Source organism: Trematomus bernacchii, unplaced genomic scaffold (assembly GCF_902827165.1).
Source record: "Trematomus bernacchii unplaced genomic scaffold, fTreBer1.1, whole genome shotgun sequence".
NCBI lineage: Eukaryota > Metazoa > Chordata > Actinopteri > Perciformes > Nototheniidae > Trematomus > Trematomus bernacchii.
The window spans coordinates 9080220-9100992 of NW_022987342.1; the positions used below are offsets into that span (position 1 = coordinate 9080220).

At 41.2% G+C, this 20773-nt stretch overlaps 1 protein-coding gene across 1 annotated transcript; it reads left to right on the top strand.

Moving 5' to 3' along the window:
• Positions 1-2111: 2111 nt before the first annotated feature.
• Positions 2112-5490, top strand: LOC117481092 (ladderlectin-like). Its single transcript, XM_034128612.1, has 10 exons — positions 2112-2253; positions 2347-2416; positions 2556-2585; positions 2669-2713; positions 3462-3533; positions 3815-3847; positions 4215-4306; positions 4495-4620; positions 4768-4867; positions 5306-5490. Exons 2-10 carry the CDS (start codon positions 2368-2370, stop codon positions 5374-5376), a joined length of 618 nt encoding a protein of 205 aa, XP_033984503.1. The 5' UTR covers positions 2112-2253; positions 2347-2367; the 3' UTR covers positions 5377-5490.
• The last annotated feature ends 15283 nt before the right edge of the window (positions 5491-20773 follow it).

Below are 20773 nucleotides of genomic sequence, written 5' to 3' on the forward strand. Positions count from 1 at the left end.
CAAATGTTTTACAGGAAGTCATTCACTGTTCTTTATAAAAGTAAATATGTTACCTTGAAGGTCATTTCTCCCTGATCTGTTATCTGCTCTTTCTTCAGTCAGAGAGGTCAGCACGCCTTGCTTCTCCCGACACTCCACACCCTTTAACTCTCCTTCATAAATCTGAATCTAATCCAGCAACTTCCTTTTGTATGTTTCATTGTAATTCATCTCTCAGATTACTGTAGTTGTTGTTACTTTATCTTACAATTGTAAGCATGAAACATTGTCCCCAGCTGAAGCTGAGCACAGCCTCTGTTCTCTGAGAAAACTCTGAAACGCGTTTAAAACATTTAAAGCTCACAGTGAGTGAAAGCTTTTGGAACAGCATGATTTAAATTCTGTGTGCTTAATGGCGTTGGTGGAACATTTATTCAGATGAGTAGAAGTACTAATACTACACTGCAAAATACTCCATTACAAGTAAAAGTGCTACATCGAGGATGGTACTTAAGAAAACGAAATTAAGTTTGATCAGGAACATTTAGTTAAAGAAGTAGAAGTAAAATAGTAAAACATTTCTGTCAAAATACTCATTGTTTTAGGAAGACTTGAGGATAGATGAATCTACAAAAAACATCATATTTATAAAATTCTCTTTTGTGTGTAAAAATCTTAATCTATAAAGTTACTAATAACTGAAGCTGTAAAATAAATGTAGTGAAGTAAAAGTACAATGTTTCACTTTTGATGGTAGTGCAGTAGAAGTATAAAGAGGAACAGAAAGAAAATACTTAAATGTGTACTTAAGTACAGTCCTTGAGTAAATGTACTTAGTTACTTTCCACAGCTGCTGAATGGCAAACATACCCAGAGAAAGATGAAAGATGAAACCTTTTCTCGAAGTTCGTACGTGAACACATTTTCATTTAGCTACTAAAGTCTGTTTTTCTTCCCCTCCTGATTCCTGTTGTGTTTCTTTGTAGCTGAGCCCAACATCTCTGTAGTCGGTTCTGTTTGTCGGTCAGTCAACACACGTGTACCTACAGGAGGCTCCATTTAGAAAAGAGTGAGGGGGTAGAGAACTCCTGGCCTTGGGAGACTGGTAAAGTGGGAACACTTGAACAGAATGATGGGAATGAAAGCATGACAGGAAGCTCTGAACCCAGTCAGCTGTTTCCCACTGAGGAACATTCCCAGCAGCCAGACTTTAGAGGACACCCTGCCTCTACTTTTATCAGAAGGAATTATTATTCTGTGTGTTCATAAATGTGTGTGAGCTCTTGAGAAACAGAAAATAAAACATGTTATTCTTCCATCAAGGATTGAGGTAATGATGTGAAGAAAGATAAGCCGCTGGAGCCTTACAGGAACGATCAACAGACTTTAGACTTCCTTTATTCCACTGAGTTCCTTCAGAAGTGGACATAGCTCTTGATGGGGGGGGTGACCGTTAGTGTAGACCTCAGCATTATGAAGAGGTAGTTTGATTGCTGCAGAACTAAGTTCAAAATCTGCCATTAAAAAGCCTAAATCTACTGTACATCAAAAAATAGCATTGTGCGGAATGCTTTTGCAATACTATGTTTAATATGTGGTCATGCCAACAAAGCCCCTTTGTATTGTAATGTATTGTATTTTAGTTGTTCAAAATTAATCCTAAATAAAAAGAAACAGGTTGGACTATTCTGCTGAGTAAGTTTCTTGGTTGCTCCATAGTAGGGCTGAAACATTGGGGCTGTATCCTTTACAGCACCAAATATGAATGCAATAATATCCTGTGTATGATACATTAACACAGAAGCCATTCCTCCTAAGAACAAATGATGAATACTTTTACTTTCATACACAGGATACTTATAGTATATGTTGCTGCTTGTACTTCTGTACTTTTACCTCAGTATAGTTGAGAATAGTATAGTAATTTTTCAAATATAATAGCAGAACACACTCCTGACACACACACTTTGTTTGTTGGTAATGGGCCCGGTTTGATTTCTTTAACCCATTAACCTGAGCTCACAACAACACTACAGGGCAAACTGCTGACCTGCTGCTGTCAGGAAACAGATCAGAGTTATGGTTCATATCTTTATGGGCACACTGCATGTTCCAGCAGTCACAGACAAACACCGGCACGTTCTGCCCTCCACACGCCCACATGAGCGTGACTGTGTGTTTCAGGTGTGTGTATAAAGAGCAGGGAGACCTGATCCTCATCACTGCATCACTCAGCTGACTCCTGAAAAACGTCTCCTCACATTTACCTGACAGGTAAGACACCTGCTGTGTTTCTGTTCATCAGTGAAGCTCGTGGTTCTGCTCTCCCTCCGGATATTCATCTGCACTTTTTTCTTCTCCACACAGAACAACCAGTTGCCCATCACCATGAAGACTGTCGTGGTCCTCTCAGTTCTCCTCTGTGCTGCATTTGCAGGTCAGCTTTTAGACAGAACACACACACCATCACACATGTGCTCATGAGTCATCAGCAGATGACTTAGTGTGCAACCCTGTGAGGAAGAAGAGTAACTAGTGCACTAATGTTACTGACAGTGTTGTGTTTTATTCTGCAGCTCCAGCTGAACACAAAGAGAAAGCTCCAGGTCAGTACTGAAGGGCTTTGCTTTAATACACACACACAGTCCTAAATGTATCTCACACCAACATGAATGTTATTTATCCACAGAAGCAGCAGTTGCCGCCCTGAAGGAGCAGATGGTTCCTGTACCTGGTTAGTGTCCTCTTTATTTCAGGTTTTACCTCCTGCACTCTGACTGCAATGTGAGGAAATGAACTAAATAATGGATCAAAACAGAACAAGATAGTTGTGTTGGATTTGAATCCAAGGACACATGTTGACATACAGCAGTTCCCTTTGCAGGACAGAGCAGAACAACTACAGCTGCTCTGGTTCATGATATCTAAGCAGCACAGGCTGAGGCTCCTGGAGAGGACCTCTGTAGAATACAGCTGTTACTGACTTTATATATCTGACATATCAGAGTGCATTTGGGTTCTTTCCTTCAGATTCTGTCAAGTTAAATAGTGAGCTGTGGACACTGAAAGATAAAAGTAATCATCATAATTCAAAACTGAATGTCAAATTGTGGCATACGGGAAACTTGGAAGTGTAGCGTGTATGTACTTTCACGCTTACAGCATTATTGGAGGTACAGAAATGTTCCCATCAGCCTCAGCTGTGTGTTACATTTGTATATAATGTTAGCATAATACCTTAACAGGCAAACTAAAATGGTAATCATGGTAAAAATGCATGCTGAACATCAGCATGTTAGCATTGTCGTTCTGAGCATGTTAACATGCTAATGTTAGCATGTGGGTTAATACCACCTCATAGAACCTATGTCTAGTTTATCTTGTGTCCGTTTGATGAGGATATTATGTATTTCCGTACATCCTTGAGTTTTTGTTGTTGTGATATAATGTAGCTTATGTGAAATACTTTGTCATTGTTTCAGAGATGGAGGCTGAGATGAAGAAAGTTGAGGAAGAGTTTGTTCCAGAGGATTCTGTCCCTGTTCCCAGAAACGGTAATCACAAAGACTCACGTCCCTCTAAAGATATACTGTGTCTGCCCATAGTAAACTAAGGCCTAAATGTACATATTTAGCAGTTATACTTGATCTACAGTTCCACATATTGTTGTTGCCTATTAGAAAAAAGATGAATTTTAATAAAGACCTTTTTAAACAGCAATATACACAATATTAACAAAATGTGACCAAAATGTGATAACGATATATAAATACTTACATATACATTTTTTTTACACAATACATCTAATCATTGTGTTGACTCTCTTTCTGTGCAGCACCTGTGTTGGAGGAGGCAGCAGCACCTGAATGTAAGAGCCACAAAATAGTTTTAGTCTTCTCTTTTTTCCCTTCATGATTGTCATGGCAAGAAATATGGTACAATTTAAAAAGAAGATTAAATAAAAGTCAAACACCTCTCTCGTAATATCCTGCCATACTGTATAGAATTTCTTGAGGAAAATTACGGAGTACAAGCATGACTTGTTCGAAGCACCACAGCAGTATGTTTGCATGTTAGGCTAATAACTATAACCTGCTAGCTTTTACTCCCCTGCTAACTGTTCTATACATGAGGTCCACACAGACTGAAGCTGGCGTCAGTGGAGCAGCTGTGTGTGCAGCAGGCTGAACAGAGTGTGTTTCAGTCAGTGAAAGCTCTCTCTTTTCTGTGTGCAGCTCGCATTAACTACTGTCCTGACGGCTGGTACAGCCACAACTCTCGCTGCTTCCTCGTCGTCAATACTGCCAGCACCTGGTTCAATGCTGAGGTAACACTACTGCAACACTTCAGTGTTATTGAGAGCAGGCAGACACATTGAGCTTGTATGGGGCTGTATTGTTCCTGTCATCTTTCATATCCATTCCATATTTTAAGGAAGTAAATGAAGACATGAAATCACACAGCTGTTTATTTGCATATCCACAAAGAACCCTATGTGCCCCCTCTGTCCCACAGGAGCACTGCACCATCCTGGGGGCCCACCTGGCCTCGGCCACCAACCCCAGAGAGTACGCTTTCCTGCAGGAGATCACAAAGAGATCCAGTCTGAGCAGCGCATGGCTGGGAGGCTTCAGACTGCAGGTCTGCATTTAGAACGAAATACCAGCAGCTAGTCCACATCAGGCCCAGGACCTGATCTAGAGGCCCAAGACCTGATCTTTATCTGTTCCAGCAGAACAGAGCAGACTGCGACAACACTTCCTTACAGCCATGCTCTTTGTGTTTCAGGGCCGCTGGATGTGGATTGATAGTCAGGGCTTCTACTACACCAACTGGTACTCCCATTCCTCCTCCAGCAGCTACCCCTGCATGTACTTAAACACCGGCAGTAAGTACACCTGTTTGATTTGACGGGTTACATAGTATAAAACGTAGTTATAAATGTTGCTATTGTATTAGTTAGTTTAATTAACTATCTGTGTAGGTGGTGCCTGGCTCTTTCTTTAAAAAGGGCAGCATCATCTATTCATGTCAAAATGACAGCTGTGATATTGTCATATTTGTCTGTCCAAGCTGGGAATGGGAATGGTAAACATGTCAATAAAGTTGTGAGAGATGTGAATGTTATACCTGGATTCCTGTATTGTGCTCAGAGAGTAGATATCTGTATGTATGTGTCCTGATAGGAGACAATGCCTATACCGAGCATTACATTTTTTTCGTCCTTTTTGCTGATTAACTAACTTTTTCTGGATAGGAAACACAGTGAACATTGTGGTGCATCTCTTGTTGAATTAAATATTTATTGTAAATGTTCAAATTTCAGATGGTTGGTCTAACTACCCGTGCACCGCTGCTCGGCACTTCATCTGCTCCAAGAATCCTTTCAGCTGTTAACATACAGGCTGAACATCTGGGATCTATTTCTCTGTTTAAAGCCAACCCATATCTTACTAAATATATCATTGTGTATTCTTCACTGTTCTTTAATAAAAACTAGTAAGAATGGGATATTGTGTGATCTTTCTTTTAGTGTTTGGTTTAAATGTTGTTGTAGAAGTCCAGCTGTAGTCTGAAGATGAATGGTTATTAATCTCAGAGTCACAGATAGAACTTCAACAAAACAATTCAAATAATGTCCTGTGAACCATCTCAGAATGCAACACACTCTCACTCCCTAAACGTCCAGGAGCGACGCTTGGTCAGGGTCCCGTGGCGTGCAGTTGGGACGCTCCTAGGCTCCTTCAGCTTCATAAACGGACGCAAAGAGCTTTCAACTGATTGCAATGTATTCCCATCGGCGGTGATATTTGACGCTCATGGAAGCACCGCATCAGCGGCCCTTAAAGGCAATGTGAGCGTCCATTCCCATTGGATAACGGAGAATTGTACACCCGGAAGTAACTATTCTCCTTACTGTCGATTGATTTTATAGTGATATCTGCACTACTCATCAACTCAAAAACACCAAATTATCCTTGTTAATTACAATTGATTGGTTTAAATTGTGTGCAATGCTTTTGTATTTTTCCCCTTCGATTCGGAGAAACAAATATTTGTTCGGAGTTTAGGATGGCAGAAGACACTACACTACCCAGAATCTTCAGCTATCATTTAGGACTACAGCATGTGCTTTGTTTGACAAACCCTGTGATTAGTTCTCAAGCTCTGTGATTGGATTTGGCAGTGCGCGACGTTTACACCGCGTCAAACAGCACTTTGAAATGGAATGAAACCCATCGACGGCACACTATCCAAATCAAGACTCAAACGTGTCCCCCGTGTCCCCCCCTTAGGTCACAGGCTCCTCCAACAGTGCAACACAATAAAACAGATACACAGAAAAAATAGTGCAAGTAAATACAAAAAGAAAAATAGTAAAAAGTTAAATAGTGCAATAAGAGTCTATATACAAGTGATTGGAATATGATATATTAGAGTAACCTCTTAAGCCCTGAGCCTGTTTTTCAGGTCTCTTGCTCGAAAATGACATTCCCAGAACAAATGACCATATCGTCCCTTCTAAAAGGGTTAAATTAATAATCTTTTTTCTCAAAGTAATGATAAACCTGTGAGTTGGATGTAGAAAAGTCAGAATCAATATAAATGTTTTTTATTTTAAAGAAAATTCAGATTTTACATAGTAAAAAACTGTAAATGATAGTGTCTGTCCAAAAATTATTTTTTACTTATAGTGAAAACTACCCTTGGATGATGGTAAGGTAGACTAAAAGCTTTAGGAATCCAAAGTACAACATATAATAAGTACCCTGTATCAAGATTGATGCAAAACAATTGACATTTGACCTTTTTAGAGAGATTTAGCAAAAAGAAACCACTTCTGGGGTCATTTGTAAATATTATATCCGCCAATACGCTATATTAAAATATCATTAAAAAAGTAATAGTATTTTATGTTGAAATTATCAAGGAAAAAGCCATTCCATGTTATGTTAACAAAAACAAAAGTTCTGTTTTATCTGTTGAATTTTAAAAATAATTTAAAGGGGACCTATCATGCAAAATGCACATTGTAACACGACGCTCGTAACTCGGCCCCCTCCTTTGCAGGGGGGCGTGGTCAGCTGCAGCGCATGCAAAGACAGGGTGGAGGAGAGCAAAATAGAGCGAAATGAGGCATGGCTAAAAAGCATGATCTGTTTGGTATTTTGAAAAAGAAAACGTATACATATACCTTATATAGGTATGGCCCTACAATATATTATTCAAATATAGCATGATAGGTCCACTTTAAAAAACAATTAAGTAGAAAAACATATGAAAAAAGTCATTTTGTAGAGTAGTATGTTGAAAATCTCAACAACGAATGAAAAAAAAAATAAGCATAATACAGTGTGTCAAAAAAGTAGGGCTGCATAATATATTTAAAGGACAGGTGTCATGGCCATTTCTACTGATCATAATTCCATTGTTGAGGTATACTAAAATAGATTTATACTGTGCAATTTTCTAAACTCACATTGGTTTCTCATACAGCATCTCTGTAAAGTATGTGTATTCACCGGTATTCACTCTCTGTCCTAAACGGCTTGTTCGAGCTCCTGCCCCCCCTCCCTGTGAGCCCAGTGTGCTCTGATTGGTCGAGAAGCTGACAGGCTCGTTGCTGCTCGCACACACACAGACACACACACTGCTGCGGGCTGCTGCAGGAGCAGACAGGCTTGCCGATACAGCTAGAACAAGCTAAACTCATCCTGAGCACACACAAACACTCACAGCCGAAGTAAAAACAATAAGTGTGGCTTGATATTGAGTAAGAAAAAGGTTTATAACGCTGTGAGAATGGGTCTGCGGAGAGTATTTCTCCGCGATCCCAACGTAGTAGTCCGAAAAACGTTTACCCATTTAAACAGTCGTGGTAGATACCTTGTTTGTTTTAAACATCATAAATACACAAACAACAATGAATACTTACAGGTTGTGTACCCGAATCTCCCGCTGGTCCAAACAAAGTAGGAACAGCATCGTTCTTCAGTGCCCTACGCTGTACATATCCGGCATGAATCGCTGAAAGGTTTGGGAAGTTTTGTTTCGTGAAAGGCTGGCAGAGGGTGTGGCCTCTGGGTACTGTGACTCACAGTGCCCAGGAAGAAAATGAGAAATCTCCAACGAGGCGTTTTGGGGAGGTATTTTGTTAGAGTTTTACTCCCTACAGGGTGTACTTTCAGGGTTTTTGACTCTGCAGACCGTTTACATGCATAAAAACCTTCATAACACACAAGGGGATGGGTAATAACCGGAAAAGCATGACACCTCTCCTTTAAGACCTATTGTTATCGCAATATCACATCTTAAAGACAGCTTGAACTGGATAAATGGTTAGTCTTTTTCAAACATACCATACATTCAGGAACTGCATGTTAGTATATTTGGCCAATCGGGTTAGGCCCTATTGCCCTAGACGCACCCCCTCAATAGGGAAGTCACGCTTTGGGAAGAGGTGTTTCATTTCACAGATCTGACTTGATTATTGTCGTGATGGCTGAAGGAAGAGAGACGTGCGAGGAAAAATCAGAGGATGAAGGAGCAGAAAAATAACTTGTTTGTATAAAGGACAACAGAAAGATGACACGGGTTTTATGCATGACATGCCAAATATCCTGAAGCCCTACAAAAAAAGTACAAGTATATTGTGTTGAAAATATCACAAAAAGTCGTAATATTGTGTAATGTATTAGTTGCATGTTGTATGTTGATAAAAATCACTGTGTCGTTTTTCAAAAATATAATGGAAAAAGGAGAGAAAAACAAAAACAAATATCACAGTATGTGGAAAAATATGAAAAACAGCACGTTGAAAAAAGTAATGTTATGTTAAAAATAACATGAAAGAAATCAAAGTAAAGCATCTCAAAAAAATATTTGAAAAAAGTCATGTTCGTCAAGTCAAGTTATCAAAACTGCATTGTATCACCGAAACAGTGTTAAAATCACAAACTTTCCATTTAGAGTTTGATTCTTTAAGAAACTCAATTCATTACAAATTCATTCATATTTTACAAAGTTGTAAAGTGTTGCATCCATTAAAGTGTAACTATAAGTATCTTTGCAGGAGAAAAAAAGCAAAAATAATTTAAGTTATTTCCAAATAAGTGCATTGTTTCACCGAAACAGTGTTAAAATCACAAAAAACTTCCCTTTCAGAGTCACATTCTTAAAGAAATTCTGTTCATAAAAAGTACTTAACTTTCTACCAGTTGTAAAGTTGTCATACCTAACAACGAGAGAAAAAAGCTAAATCTGCCTAGTGTCAGTAAAAAAGTGTTAAAATCACAAACTTGCCTTTAAGAGTCACAGTCTTTAAGAAAATACATTTGTTACAAAGTAATTGACATTCTACCAGTTGTAAAATGTTCCTACATAAAAGTGTATCAAAAAAGTATCTTGGTTGCAGAAAATAACTAGAATATGTAAGGTTATCAGAAAAACAAACCTACATTGTTGAACTGAATAAGTGTTAAAGGTCCCATGTCATGCTTTTCCGGTTATTACCCGTCCCCTTGTGTGTTATGAAGGTTTTTATGCATGTAAACGGTCTGCAGAGTCAAAAACCCTCAAAGTACACCCTGTAGGGAGTAAAACTCTAACACAGAAAATACCTCCCCAAAACGCCTCGTTGGAGATTTCTCATTTTCCAATGTTTTCTCCCTGGGTATCGTGACGTAGGGATACCCAGTAGCCACGCCCAGAGCTATGGCTGCACCCTCTGCCAGCCGAACTTACTGTTGGAAGCTCAGGTTCAGTTCAAAACTGTATCCAGTCATGCCAACGAGGGTCTGTTTCCTGTCTTGTGAGGGGAATGTATGCCTTACCGAGGGCAGAACCACGACAAAGTCAGTGGTTGACATTTCTTGTTAACACTGTTCCTTCAGATGTTCGAGTATTGTACTGTGTGCGCGGCATTTCACGGACCAAAAGCTTCGCAAACATTGCAGCGATTCATGCCGGATATGCACAGCGTAGGACACTGAAGGACGATGCTGTTCCTACTTTGTTTGGACCAGCGGGAGATTCGGGTACTATTGATGAACTGTGATCTTCTCGCTCCCAGGAAAGAAACTTAAAATAATGAGACTAATGCAGTCTCTGAAAAGGTTTAGATGAGTAATTTAATTGAGTAACGAGGTTATAGAACAAGCATAAGGTAAGGAAGAGACAAAAGCCGGCGTTGTCCCTTGGGAGGCTGCAGCGTAGGAAAGAGCGTTCTGTCCTCAGCAGTCTGCTTTTATCTTCTCCGAGCTTCCTCCCCCGCTGTGTAGATAGGGGGAACGCCCTCCTCCGTCTTCAATGTTCGACATCGCGTAAAACAGAGGATTTCGACATTTTGTATTCATTGCTTACTTCCATAAGCCTTTTCTCCTCCTTATCTCTTTCATGACTTTTTATTTAATGCTTTATAACGGCTGTAATAGTTAGTTTAGTAATACTAGAAGTACTTTACGGCAAAGTTCTCATTTACGGTAACTCCTTCTGACGTCATGGCTACCTACGTATGTAAACAAAACTTTAAAATCAACTGTACCTTCATTTAATATTCAGCAGTAATGATATCTCGACGTCTATAGATGTAATGTTAAAGTCAGTAGGTTTTGGTGTGCAACACTCCGTGTCATTTTCACTTTTCATTCACATTTTTAGAAATCGTAATATTAGCCACATGCTAAATGCTAACCGGAGATGAAGGACTTTCAGAAGAAAAGCTTGGCATTGAGATTTTACGAGAACTTCCCTTTTTTTCCAGAATAAAACAGCTAAACTGATGGTATGTTTAAACTAAATTATGCCATAAAACATTGATTTTAATTTCTAACAGTACACAACCTGTAAGTATGCATTGTTGTTTGTGTATTTATGATGTTTAAAACAAACAAGGTATCTACCACGACTGTTTAAATGGGTAAACGTTTTTCGGGCTGCTAAGCCATTGACACAGTGCTAACTGGGCTAACTAAGTTGCTAGCGTTTCCATATATCAACTCCAATGTCAGCAGATGGCCTTACATGTATCTCATAGCAGGAGAATGTCTGCATTCACACACGAAATACTCATAGACAGTATACTCCGGGTGATTTACCGTACGGTCAGTCGCGAAACTTAATTACATTATAGTTGGCGTTCCTAGCGTGTGTTGCTACTGAGCTAAACAAGAAGGCTACCAAGAGCTAGACATGCTAGGGAAAACATTGTTTTTATGCCAGCTACAATGAATGACCGAACGTAGCAGACTACCGTATAAGATTGCAATTGTATACATGTTCTTGCTAGCCTAATATGAACCACTAGCTGTTGTTCATAGTAGGTTGGCATATTACACTGAACAACTAGCAAACGTAGGTCAGTATATTAATCTAGCTGGCAAGCTAAGGAACCTAAAACAACTACGTTTCTCTAATATTTTGTGATTTGCATTTGATTTCGTCCAGCCAGATCAGGAAACTCCTGGCGTATCCGGCAGACAACACATGACGGGATGACCACTCTGATGCCTCGTCCTAAAAAGCCCCAGCACCAGCTTTGTGGGTGGATTTCAAGATGGCGCCTGTGTCGGCATGCCGCTCAGCTCTCTGCCCTTAGCTATCCTGTTTTTGTTTTATGTTTGTCAGAATGTCTCTGCTCTGCTCGTCTATGATCGCCAAGCTCTCCTCCACCTCAGACCCTCACTGGAGTTTATACTGCTGCCCAAACCTACATCCGGCAACCGTAAATCGACTCCCCCCCCTCTACTGTCGGATATTCCAACACAGTCTCACGGCATTTCGTGTTATAGTCACGAAATTAATCTATTGATTTGTGTTCACCAACACGATTTCGCCATTTTTTTCGTGTCACACAGAACGATTTTAAAAGCAATGTAAATAATAACAAATTAGAAGGAAAAAGACATTTAAAAAAATACAGATTTAAGTATTCTGACACAGAACGATTTTAGAAGCAATGTATTTATATTGGTAGTATGTTTCGTGCCTGCACCAAATAATAACAAATTAGAAGGAAAAAAAGATGACATAAAATACAGATTTCAGTATTCTGAGGCTCTGAGCCATTTCTTTTCCTCACTGACGGCAAAAAAACTCAGACATTATACAATTTAAAATAAAAGGGATAGGGTTAGGCTTAGGGTAAGATATTGAGTAAGAACATGTTTTTATGAACCACACAGCTTCTGGTCTTCCAAGACCCGACCGGACAAAAAGACGTGTTGCAGGCACGAAACATACTACCAATAGAAATACATTGCATTTAAAATCGTTCTGTGTGACACGAAAAAAAGGTGAAAATCGTGTTGGTGAACACGAATCAATAGATTAAATTAATTTAAAAAATGAAATGCCGTGAGACTGGGTTGGATATTCCCACCTACCTGCGCAGGTTGCCCTGCATCCTGCCTCACCGAAAGCGCTTTAGACGACGGGGAAAGCGTGGTGGTGCGCTTGTCCAACAAAAAGCACACCTGACGGCTTCTTCCGTGACTTATCCACGCATCAGATGTCATGGCCCTCCCGCTGCACGCCACCTGAGGGTTCGGTGGATTCGCCCTGTCTTTCTGGAGCTGCGGCCTCTGCTGGGCCCGCTGGCAGATCCTCCTGCCCGACTGACTGCTCCCGGTCCGCACGGCGTTCAACACGCACATCTTCGTCAGCTGAGACGCACTACTACCTTTGCTAAACGCTAGGTCAATAGCAAACAAGACGTTCCTGTTAAACGACTTCTTCACCTCTCGTGATCTGGATTTGATGTTCCTGACGGAGACCTGGGTCCACGCTGGCGAGTATGTACCGTTTTCTGAACTTCTTCCTCCCGACTGTACTTTCTTCAGCTCCCCCCGTGCCATCGGCCGTGGTGGGGGCATAGCAACAGTGTTTAGAGCTAGTCTCCAAAGCCGATTGCTTCACCCTGTAACTAGCTATGCTAGCTTTGAGTTGCAGCTTTTTGAACTGAACCCGGCCTCGCCTATACTCTGCGCAGTCGTGTATCGTCCGCCAAAGTGCAATAAGGATTTCATTACTGACTTTTCGGACTTTCTGTCCGGGATCATGGTGAAATATGATCGTGTTTTGATTTGCGGAGATTTTAATGTCCATGTGTGTTGCGAGTCCAAACCTCTGGTTAGGGACTTTTTAAATCTCCTCGACTCTTTCGGTCTCATTCAGTCCGTGGCTGGTCCAACACATGATAAAGGTCACACCTTAGATTTAGTATTATCGTTTGGACTGTCTGTCTCTGTGGATGAAATCTGTGCAGCAACGCGTATCTCAGACCATTTACCGGTTCTGTTTACAACCTCAATCCCTTCCGCAGGAGTCGAATCACGTGCCCCTGCGCGTCGTCTGCGTTCAATTAACCCCTTGACTGCCTCACAGTTTTCAGATGCTTTTAATACTTCTCCGATCTGTAAATTAGAGGTGAACTGTGCTTTTAGTGCTGATGAGCTTATCTCCATGTTTGACTCGACATGTACCCTAATACTGGATTCTGTTGCTCCTTTTACGCTTAGACGCACCAAAGTTCTATCAGAGCCGTGGCTTAATGACTGTACTCGCGCTCTTAGACCCGCTTGCAGGCGTGCAGAGAGAAAATGGAAAAAAGATAAACTCCATGTCTCCTTAGAAATCCTTCGTGCTTGCCTTTCTGACTACCAGACGGCAGTCAAAGCAGCCAAAACAGAGTATATTTCTCTGTTAATCTCCAAAAACAGCCATAAACCTCAAGTTCTTTTTAATGTCCTCAACTCGATCATTAATCCTTGTGATGCTTCTCCAATTGTGCCATCGACTACTCTCTGTGATACATTTCTTAACATTTTTATTGAAAAAGTATCTGCTCTGAGGGTAGCCCATACAGTGTTACCCCAGATCCTGCTTCTTTTCTGTGCCCTGCTGTCCTCGACCACTTTGAGCCTGTATCCCTCTCTTCTCTCTCGGATGTAGTCAAGCACCTGCGGCCGACAAACTGCACCTCAGACAGCATTCCCTCTCGCTTTCTTAGAGATGTTTTTGAATCAGTTGGAGCAAGTGTTTTATTGCTTGTAAACACCTCTCTTAGCTCAGGATGTGTCCCAGCTGCCTTCAAACATGCCGTGGTGCAGCCACTACTTAAAAAGAAAAATCTTGATCCCTCCATTCTCGCAAATTTTAGGCCCATCTCACAGCTACCTTTTTTATCTAAAGCCCTGGAGCGAGTAGTCTACGCCCAGCTGCAGTCGTTCTTAACCACGCATGGAATCCACGAAAAGTTTCAGTCTGGCTTTAAACCCATGCATAGCACTGAAACAGCCCTTTTAAGAGTTTTTAATGATCTGCTCCTAGCTGCCGATTCAGGTAGCCCAGCTGTCTTGGTGCTGTTAGACTTGACTGCTGCCTTTGACACTGTGGACCATAGCATCCTGTAGTCACGGCTTGAATTGTCCGCAGGCATTACAGGCTCTGCCCTTGCATGGTTCAGGTCCTACCTGACAGACCGTAGCTTCTCAGTGCAGCTAGGTGCTTTCTCCTCTGCCAAAGCCCCTCTTACCTGTGGGGTTCCCCAAGGCTCGATTCTGGGCCCTGTCCTTTTTCTACTGTACATACTGCCCCTAGGTTAAATTCTCACAAAACATAATATCCCCTTCCATTGTTACGCTGATGATGTACAGATTTATCTGCCTCTCAATCAAAATGCCAACTCACTACAGCAGTTGAGATTAAATCCTGGCTGAGCCAAAACTTCCTCACCCTCAATGAGAGCAAGACCAAGGTCATCTTTTTTGGACCCCAACCTCCAGTCTCCCCGGTTGATATTCTGGGCTCCCTCAACAAAAACATCCTCTCCTCTGTCATGAACCTTGGAGTGACCTTCAATAGCGCTTTTAAATTTGATAAGCAGGTCAGCACCGTAGTCAAGACCTGCTTTTTTAAAATACGACAGTTGGCTAAGACCAAGTCGTTTTTATCTTTTAAAGACCTAGAAAGGGTTATTAACGCCTTTGTAACCACAAGGTTGGATTACTGCAACGCTCTGTACGTGGGTATGGACCAGGCGTCAATTAGACGCCTGCAGCTAGTGCAGAACGCAGCTGCACGTCTACTCACTGGCCACAAAAAGCTTGACCACATCACCCCAATTCTGGCCTCATTGCACTGGCTTCCAGTTTGGTTCCGAATTGATTTTAAACTCCTTTTATTTGTTTTCAAAGCCCTAAATGGGCTGGCTCCGGCCTATATAGCCAAACTCCTCCATCGCTACACCCCAGCCAGAGCCTTAAGGTCGGCTGACCAGCTGCTGCTGATAGTGCCTAAGACCAGACTTAAAACCTGAGGGCACCGAGCATTCGTAGCAGTGGGCCCCAGGCTCTGGAATACTTTGCCCCTCCATGTGAGGTCGGCCCAGACCCTAGGGGTTTTTAAATCGACACTTAAAACAAATTTCTTCTCTCTGGCCTTTTAGCCTTCTCTTATCAAGCTCCACTTTTGTGGAATCAGCTTCCAGTTTGTGTTCGGGCGGCCGATAGCCTATCCGTTTTATTGGTATGCTTATGACCTTCCTTTTTGATAAAGCTTATAGCTGATATAATAATCTAATAAGACTGCATTGACGTAGATACGCTGTGCATCTTCACCTATATTTGGGTCCTTGCTCTTTCACTTAAATCCTAAAAATTTGGATCGTATATTGAAAAATAAGGTTTTTACTACTACTCATTCTTCTAAATCTTGTCTCTCTCTACTTATCATACTCTCTACTCCTGTAATCGATTCTTTCTATCCTCTCTTTATCCAAAACCTTTTCCCTCTCTAACCTCTCGAGGTTTTATTAGAGGGAAACAGGTTTGCAGAGTGGCTTAGGCAGGCCGGGGAGTGTTACGATTCATAGACACAGCGTACCTCCCTATCTATCACCAATTTCCAACTGGCTCCAGTGGGGACCTTGTTCCCTGCGTGTGCCTCTCCACCTCTCTTTCTTACTCTCTTACTTGCTACCCTTTTCCCGTAACCTATCCTAAGGGAGTGCTTGTTCTTCCTTCTGTCTGTCTGTGTCTATGTACTCTCATGTTCCGATTAACCCAGCCACATTTTTCTTCTTTTGTGTCTATATCGACGCCGGGATCCGGAGTCGAGGCTGATCCTCTTGCTGTGGTCCTGTGCCCTGGATCCTCTATCCTAAGTTCTGGATTAAGTCGTGGACTTCGGGTCGTGGCTGGGCCTGTCTCTGCGGTCCTGCCTGGCTCTCGTCATGCTGCTTCCCTGAAGGCTCCCACAGGATTGTTGTTGACATCTTCGTGGATTCATCTTCTTATTACAGACACATGCATTCCTAACATTCGGTCTACCTACGCTGTAAAACGTATTATCTCTTTGATTTACACACGGCATCTATTGCACGTCTGTCCGTCCTGGGAGAGGGATCCCTCCTCTGTTGCTCTCCCCGAGGTTTCTCCCATTTTTTTTCCCTTTAAACTGTGGGTTTTTACTCCGGAAGTTTTTCCTTGTACGATGTGAGGGTCTAAGGACAGAGGGTGTCGTTTTTTCTCATACTGATATTCTGAACAAACTGTGCTGTTGTATTAGCTGTAAAATGTCTTTACTGTAGGGTATTTTTATTATTTGTACAGCACTTTGGCTCGACCAAAAATCGTTTATAAATGTGCTATATAAATAAAACTTTATTTGATTTGATTTGATTTACAAAGCTGCGATAGGCAAGATGCCGAAAACGCCTATAAGGGGAGGAATGGATGATATACAGTGTATATATGTAAATGTACACATGTTCATTTTGTACATTTCTAAAAAATAAAGTTTGATGGAAATACTTAGTAGCCGTTCTTCCCTGAATTATTTGCTCCTATAACATATCATTCATATATAGCAAACCATGATTTGATTTTTCATCAAACACAGTAGTAGTTTATTACAGGTAAAAATAACTTACTCTTCTTCCGTTCTACGCCTCAAAGGTTCTGCAGGGTGTGGGGAATGTATGGTGTATATCTTGGCATATAATGTTGTGTGCTACTGTTGGTGTTTTCAGCTAGCTGGCTACATAATGTTGTAACTGTCAGCTAGGCTACCTTTCTAATTTCTTAAGTATCATGGCCCAGTATCCACAAGTGCAGTGGGCTCATAGGGAGGGGGGGGCAGGAGCTCCAACAAGCCGTTTAGGACAGAGAGTGAATACACATACTATACAGAGATGCTGTATGAGAAACCAATGTGAGTTTGGAAAATTGCACAGTATAAATCTATTTTAGTATACCTCAACAATGGAATTATGATCAGTAGAAATGGCCATGACATGGGACCTTTAAAATAAATAAAACGGCCATTAAAGAAACCCAATTCCTTAAAAAGTACTTCATATTCTAGCAGTTGTTAAGTGTTGCATACATCAAAGTATATGTAAAAGTATCTTAGTAACACAAGAAAAGAGAAAAAAGCATTGATGTTAACAAAACTGGATTGTTCCACTGAAATAGCGTTAAAATCAAATTGCCTTTAAAGAAAATCTATTCAGACAAAGTATTTTATTTTCTAGTTTTTAAGGTTTTGCGTACATAAAAGTGTATCTTACAGTTCCTTTGTGAGAGAATTACACACAAATCTGCGTGTCAGTAAAAAAAAAGTGTTAAAATCACAAAACTTGCCTTTTAGAGAAACCCAATTCCTTACAAAGTACTTAATATTTTACCAGTTGTAAAGTGTTGCACACTTCAAAGTGTATCTAAAAGTATCTTAGTAACACAAACAAAGCAAAAAGCATTAATGTTAACAAAGCCTCAAAGTGCGGACTCATGAGCTCTGTGATGTCCCCCTAAGATGGCACTTGGACTATTTACATCATCCAGGGAAACACACCAGTAAATACACCTCTCTTTGTCCGCTCTTCAAGCCTCAAATGGCGGACTCCTGAGCTCCGTGATGTCCCCCTAACATGGCACTTGGACTATTTACATCATCCAGGGAAACACACCAGTAAATACACCTCTCTTTGTCCGCTCTTCAAGCCTCAAAGGGTGGACTCCTGAGCTCTGTGATGTCCCCCTAACATGGCACTTAGACTATTTTCATCATCCAGGGATCAACACCAGTAAATACACCTCTCTATGTCCGCTCCAAGAGCCTCAAAGGGCGGACTCATGAGCTCCGTAATGTCCCCCTAACATGGCACTTAGACTATTTCCATCATCCAGGGAAACACAACTTCAAAGGGGCTTCCTTAGTTAATAAAGTAATTAAACAATAAAAGATCAATGGGTCATTAAGATCTTTAAATTATTATTACCCTCTTCAATGACACGTTCTTATAGTTAATAAAGTAATTAAACAATAAAAGATCAATAGGTCATCAGACACTCATCAAAGGACGGACATCAAAGGTTTATTATACCATAATAAACAACACCTCATAAACACATGACACCATAAAACAACACCTCATAAACATATGACACCATAAAACAACACCTCATAAACATATGACACCTGTATGACACCTGTCATCACACATCATAAAACATATGACACCTGTATGACATCTGTCATCACACCTCACATCAAAGGTTTATTAGGGTCATAAACATATCACACCTGTATGACGCCTGTCTTCACACCTCACATCAAAGGTTTATTGGGGGTTATACAATAAGTAGTAGCAAGTGTCATCTGTCACACCACCTGTCACTTTTTTGACGAAAGGGGTATGAATATCACTACTCTGATGCTATCCTCTGCCATTTGTGTTTCACCATGAACCTTCGATTTCTTTGGATTTGGTCCTTTAGTTGGTGTGTGATCCCAATTTATTTGTAGTCCCTTAGAGTTGTCCGCATCTATGTCGATGTCCTCAATATCCGACTCGTCACACGCCTCACGGAGAGTTTTTAAGTTGTAATCGTGGTCGGTCATGCTAGCAGGCACTTTATGTCAAAAGTGTTGGTAACTGGAGAATTAAAGTAAAATGTGACTATTTAAGCTTCTATAATAACTTAAAGTGTATCATGAATAAGCTATTGCCTGTCAGTTTTACATTCAAGGACTAAAATCTAAACTTTTTCTATGAGCCTGCAACGTTGTTACTTCTCACTCCGCCATCTTGCCTTTTCCCCCCGTCTCATGCAGTCGAGCCTCCAGAGCAAGTCGGACAAAATTACTAACCATCGTGCAACACTCTAGCAAGACGGCGGTCGCAATTGTGCAGGTCTGCGTCGCTCTTGCTCATCTCAAACGAGCCTAATGGGTGCTATTCCACCAGACGCGCCGCGTTACGGCTCAGAAGCGTCCCAGAAGCGTCCCAGAAGCGTCCCAGAAGCGTCCCAGAACCGTCTCGGCGCTGGGCTCCGCTAAAAATAGGCGGCTGGTCTATTTTTGACGCGAGACGCGAGACGTTGCATAGCACCGGGCAGGAAGTGGACCGGTCAGAGCATCCAGTCAATCCCCAAAATAAACTAATTTTGCAGACCCTATCCCTCAGTAGTCTTTCAGGTAGGAGGAGAAATGCCAGCGTTCTCCTCCGGTTTACAGGCACTGTGTAAATTATATATATATAATAATTATGATGATGAATGCATTTTTTTACCACTAAAATACAGCAACACATCTTTGATTCATGTCGTTTATAACTGGACTATTACAATTATTATTAACTTTGTCTGTACAAAGTAGCCTGACCAGGAAATATGCCCAAATCAACAAAAACTGCGAGCCGGCACGCAAGACGCTCCGCTTCTGAAACGCGCCCAGTGGGGTTTGACGCTGTAGGAGGTCGGAACAAAACCGCACACACACACACACACACACACACACACACACACACACACACACACACACACACACACACACACACACACACACACACACACACACACACACACACACACACACACACACACACACACACACACACACACACACACACACACACACACACACAAACAAAACAATGGTAGCGTTACCATGGATCCTCACAAAACCACTGATTTATTGGATTGGAAATGCATAAAAAAAATAGAACAGCAGAATAGATGCCAACCGGTGTTCTCATAAAAAAAACAAATACATAATGTGAGTATATACGTCTATATATGCAAATGTATGGATAATTATAATAATGAATTATATTTGTAAAACACCTTGCATTGCTAAAAGTAATCCCAAAGTGCTACAAGGGGCATAAGAGAATAAAAGAAACACAAGTTTAATCAAAGGCTTTTTTTAAAAGAAAGGTTTTTAGGCCTTTCTTATAGGCATCGGTGGTCTGTGGAGTCCTCAGGTGGTCTGGGAGGGAATTCCACAGGTGAGGAGCAGCTGCACAGAAAGCCAAATCCCCCATGGGGCGCAGTTTGGTCCTGGGGGGGCGAAGCAGATGGTTGGTTGTAGAACGGAGGTTGCGTGTGGAGGTTTGTGAGGAGAGTATAGTTCTTTGAGGTATTTGAAGAAACAGTCTGTGGATTTGAAGCACATTGCAAATTCTACAATGGCTATATAAGTACAAGCTGAGATAAAATTGTGAATAGGATGATATTAAATGAACCTCTGACATTAAATGAACCTCTGACCCCGCCTATGCAGCTGACTTCAAATACAATGAGTGCTACTTTCTGAACTTTACTTAAAGAGTGCCCTGAAACCTTTACGCTGCATTATCCACATCACTGCACACAGTGAAACACATTGTCACAGTGTGAACAGATAATCACCAGAACGGTGTGACTGCCTTCATGGCCCAGTGATGCACATCACATGCTTCCATACCGACAAACACTGACGTTCTTTTACTTTAAAATAATAGGAATCAGTC

Coding starts and splice junctions, on each gene's coding strand:
- LOC117481092 (XM_034128612.1), top strand. CDS start 2,368: ATGAAGACTGTCGTGGTCCTCTCAGTTCTCCTCTGTGCTGCATTTGCA. Junction 4,307..4,494: donor GCACCTGGTTCAATGCTGAG/GTAACACTACTG, acceptor TCTGTCCCACAG/GAGCACTGCACCATCCTGGG. Junction 4,621..4,767: donor TGGGAGGCTTCAGACTGCAG/GTCTGCATTTAG, acceptor TTTGTGTTTCAG/GGCCGCTGGATGTGGATTGA.